This window comes from Leiobunum rupestre, chromosome 3 (assembly GCF_980474605.1).
Source record: "Leiobunum rupestre chromosome 3, qqLeiRupe1.1.hap1, whole genome shotgun sequence".
Classification (NCBI taxonomy): Eukaryota; Metazoa; Arthropoda; class Arachnida; order Opiliones; family Sclerosomatidae; genus Leiobunum; species Leiobunum rupestre.
This window is the reverse complement of record NC_143386.1, coordinates 23,220,190-23,225,081: the sequence shown is the minus strand read 5'-3', so window position 1 is coordinate 23,225,081 and position 4,892 is coordinate 23,220,190. Positions and strand designations below refer to the sequence as shown.

The 4,892-nt window shown below is 42.5% G+C and overlaps 1 protein-coding gene across 1 annotated transcript; it reads left to right on the top strand.

The window, feature by feature from the left end:
• Positions 1 to 3,925: 3,925 nt before the first annotated feature.
• Positions 3,926 to 4,363, top strand: LOC149949839 (uncharacterized). The gene has a single exon (XM_090169520.1). It carries the CDS (start codon positions 3,926 to 3,928, stop codon positions 4,361 to 4,363), a length of 438 nt encoding a protein of 145 aa, XP_090025646.1.
• Positions 4,364 to 4,892: the final 529 nt, after the last annotated feature.

The following is a 4,892-nucleotide window of genomic DNA, read 5'->3' as shown; positions in this document are numbered from 1 at the left end:
CTAGACCAGGATGATTTACGAGATCTCGATTCGCTGGACGGGTTAATTCAGTGTCGCGTTCTCGCCCCTCCTAAACTTTTTCACCCTATCCTACCCATGCACTGTAATTCGCGACTTCTTTTCCTCTTATGTGGTACATGTGCACGTCTAAGATTTCAAGGACGGTGTCCTCATTCCGATCCCGAGCGGGCATTCGTGGGGACATTCGTTTCCGACGAACTGAAACTAGCCGTTTCCAGAGGTTACAAAGTGATTGAAATGTACGAAGCTTGGCATTATCAAACAACGCAGTATAACAAGGAGACCCAGGAGGGGGGCTTGTTTTCGGACTACATCAAGACCATGTACAAAATGAAGGCCGAGGCTTCGGGGTTTCCAGCGGGGATCACTACCCCCGACGAAAAAAACAAATACGTCTCGGATTTCGAGGACCACGAAGGCGTTAAACTCGATCCCGCGAAGATCGCGTTAAACCCCGGTAAACGTGCCGTCGCGAAGTTAATGTTAAATAGTTTTTACGGTAAGTGGGGACAACGGAATAACCTCGTAAAAACCGAGATCATTAAGGACCGCGAACAATTCTTTAAACTATTTAACGACCCGAATATCGAAAGGAAAAGTGTCTTGGCGATAAACGATAAGACGTTGCTTGTCAAATGGGAACATCTCAAGGAAATCGATCCGGCTCTGGCTCATGTAAACGTAGTTTTAGCCTGTTATACCACCGCTTTTGCCCGAATGAGGCTCTATAGTCACCTAGAGGCTCTAGGGAATAGTATATTATACCACGATACGGATAGTTTAATATATAGATCACGCGATGGCAATAAGCTAGTGCAGGAAGGGAGCTTCCTCGGGGATATGACGGATCAATTATCCGAATTTGGTCCAAATTGTCATATTACCGAATTTTGCTCGGGCGGCCCGAAAAATTACGCCTTCCGCGATACTGGTGAAATTAAGGAGGTCGTTAAGGCTAAAGGTCACAGGCAGAACTATTCCACTAGAAATTCCATCTCTATGGACTCGTTGAAAGGGATGCTCGGAATCGACGTAGACGCGCCCACTCTCGAGAAAGAAATCGAAATCCCCCACCATATTTGTCGGTTAAATGATCATACAGTGGTAACTGTAAAGCAAGTTAAAAAATATCGACCAGTTGTCAATAAATTACGCGTTATCGATAATTTCGAAACATTACCGTTCGGCTATAAAGAATAATATTTTAAAAAAATTACTAGTTCAGTATAACCCGCTTATAGAATGTCTGTAAAAGGAATTTTTGATTAATTACCCTTATACGCGAGGTTTCGGTATTAACTGTTTTTTATCCAACATATTCGAAAGATAAGTCGTTATGGCTTTAAAACTATTAACCTATAATGTAACTCATATTAGACGATAAGTCCCACTTAAAATGGCAGCATCAGTATTAAGTAAAGAACACCGCTAAACTCATATTTTTATTTTTACCCGAACGGTTTGTTTCTTAAATATCGATGTAGTTTAACTTAGAGACCTCATTTAATAAAAGCATGTTACCACTGTATGGTCCTTTCTCCGCTCTTCTGAGCGGGCCGAGCGGTAGCGGGAAGTCCGTTTTGATGGCGCGAATTATAAAAAATAAAGATGAAATGATTTCCCCCCGCCGACAAAAATATTTTGGCATTATAGCGAGCGACAAACACTTTATGACACTTTAAAAGACTCCGTAGTGTTCCGAGAAGGAGTCCCCAATCTCGATGATTACCCCGGTGAAGAAGGCGAACACATTCTCCTCATCGCCGACGATTTAATGAACGAGAACAATGGTCAAATCGGGGCTTTCTTCACGAAAGGCGTTCACCACCGTAATATAAGCTTCGTATTTATAACCCAGAACATTTTCCCAAAAACAAAGGATGCGCGCGATTGTTCGCTGAACTCGAATTACATTGTTCTGTTTAAAAACCCTCGTGATCCACTTCAACCCGCTATATAATTCCGTCAACTTAGAGGCGCCAATTACCGGTTCGCTATCGAGGCCTATCACGACGCGACCAAACGCCCTCACGGCTATATTCTTATCGACAATAGGCAGGAGTGCCCCGATGACTTCCGTTTAAGAACGGATATTTTCCCCGACGAAACCGAAATGGTCTATATCCCTAAGAAAAAAAAGTAGGGAGTATAAAGTCAGCGGAGAGGAAGAAGTCCCTAACCAGTTCGAAAATGCCGGCCCTGGTTGCCAGACACAAAGATTTTCTCTCGGCCCTAGGTAGATCAAATTTTAAACAACGACGCGCTATTCTCCATCACGCTAAAAAACCCTTAATTGATGCTATTGCTGAATGCTGCGATAATACTTTGAAATAGAATTTAAAGTTAAACCCTTGTCAGAAACGAAAACTAGCTAAACAAAAGAAATTCATTAGACAGGTAGCCTCTAAAAAAGTAGCCTGGCGTAAGAAGAAATTAATTTTAGTTCAAAAAGGTCACGGGATTCTAAGTATTCTCATCCCCACCGTTATTTCAGCCCTCAGTGGGATTTTAGGTCGTTCTTAAGGAAATAAAAAAATGTACGCTCAAAAGTTAGCCTTAGTCCCCCTCGACTCGTTAGGAAATAATAATAATAATAATAATAATAATAATAATAATAATAATAAAAATGTTCTCATCCCCTCTCGAGATACCCCTCAATTTTCGTTTCACATCCGTTAGGGTCCTCCGTGGATGAATTAAATAATAGCATGACCGACGTACTCAATTCCAATCTTGACATTAGGGATAAAGTTAAATTATTCGAGCAGATGTTCCACCGTTATCAAAACATTAAGGATATAGCGACGAAGCCAAAAAATAGAAAAGAAACCGGGCAAGACACGGCCTTCTTAAATCTCGTACCTATCCAGTTTAGGGCGAGTGTGAAGGACTTAATTAACCGATTGATTAGCTTAGGCGATAAAGTTTCGTGGTCGAGTGAAGGCGAGTTGTTTATAGATCAAACGCGCGTGCCCGGGTCAGATATCGCTACGCTCGTAAGTTACGCCGTTGGGGCTATAAATAGAAAACGAACGCCTCCCCCCACCGGTTGGAACGAGTTCGACGCCTTGTTCACGCCTACGGTATCATTCAAGAAAACAATCCCGCGAGTGAAGAAGTAAAAAAATTACATTTTCGGCGAAACCTAGAAAAGCATCAGTCGTTCGGACTCCGCTCCAATTTAAACCCCGGGTCTTATCGAAAGGGGTTATCAATAGAGGCGCGAAAAAAAGGAAAACGGAACAACCAATATGGGAAGAGTTTCTAACCCCGAGGCAGTCTTGAAAAAAATTTATTACGATCCAAAACATCCCGCGAGTTTCGACGGATTGGAAAAACTTTATCAGGCCGTGAAAGACAGAGGTATTCCCCGGGAAACGGTAGAAAAATGGTTAACGAAGCAAGAATCGTACACGTTACATAAGACCGCCTATCGGAAATTTAAAAGGAGCAAGGTTTTTGTAACTAATATTGGCGACCAGTTTCAAATGGACTTAGCGGACATGAGAGACATTTCCGAACACAATTCCGGCTTTAATTACCTACTAGTATGTATCGATACATTCTCGCGACGCGCGTGGGCAGTCCCTTTAAAAAGTAAGAAAGCCGAAGACGTAATCGCCGCGACCGAGAAAATATTCGAGGATCTCACGCCTCTTAAAGTTCAAACCGATAAAGGGGGGGAGTTCACGGGAAAAAATATCAGGATTTCCTTAAAAGAAAAAAAGTTAAATTCTTTACTAGCGAAAACGGTACAACCAAAGCGTGTATGGTCGAGCGACTAAATCGTACGCTAAAGGCTAAAATGTATAAATATTTCACCGCTAATAACACCTATCGAAACTTGGAGGTCCTCCCTGATTTAATTCATAGCTACAATACCACGAAACATTCTACGATAAAAATGTCACCCCTAGACGTGAAACCGGATAATATCCTGAAAGTATTTAAAACAATTTACAAGGAAATCCCCGTGAAAAGCCGGCGTCAACCTAAACTTAAAGTCGGTGACTTTTGTCGTATCAGCAAATACAGGGAGGTATTTGATAAAGCCTATCCCGGTACTTGGTCAAAGGAAGTCTTTAAAATCACCCGCCTCGTAAATTTAGACCCGCCCCTTTACACGATCGAAGATTTAACGGGGGAGGCAATAAAGGGACGTTACTATCAGGAAGAACTGCAATTAGTCGCTAAACCTCGACTATACAAGATCGATAAAATTCTCAAGTCTCGGAAACGCAAAAATCAGGTCGAATACTTTGTCAGTTTTGTAGGATATCCGTCGAACGCGAACTCGTGGGTCAAGAAAAAAGATGTATCTGACATTACCTTCAAACGCTAGAATGCGGGTTTACGCCGACAATACGATGGCCTCCTATACCTCAGCGTTACCGAAACCTGTCGAATTGGGGGGGGTCTTGGGAGTGCGGACTAGCTGAGATAAATTACACTAGCGCGTTCTTCAACGTCCTCGAGGGACAAAACACTATCGTTTTCATGGTTGTCGACGAAATCCCTCCTGTCGAATGTAACCCGTCTCCAATCGAAGTCAAGCAAAATGAACCGGAGACTAGCATCGAAAAAAACCTAGAGCCGCCTCAAGCCGATCAACCTACTTTGGGAATAACACTTAAAATTACCACGCCGGGGGAAAAAAATCCGAAAGGGAAAAAAACGGAGCAGATTTTCGATGTCGCCAAAAACGGTGAAACTCTTACGGGTGAAGCTCAGATCGCCGAATGCGCGGCTCAGCCTAGAAGACCCAGAGGGACCTCCCACGTTTATAGGGTACCCATAGGATACATTTAATAAAGATAATAAACGAAATTATTAATGATATGAAGACGTCTCTTCAATATAACGAGATCACT

What these genes read in the sequence shown, in the direction of transcription:
- LOC149949839 (XM_090169520.1), top strand. Translation starts at nt 3,926, where the DNA reads ATGTCACCCCTAGACGTGAAACCGGATAATATCCTGAAAGTATTTAAA.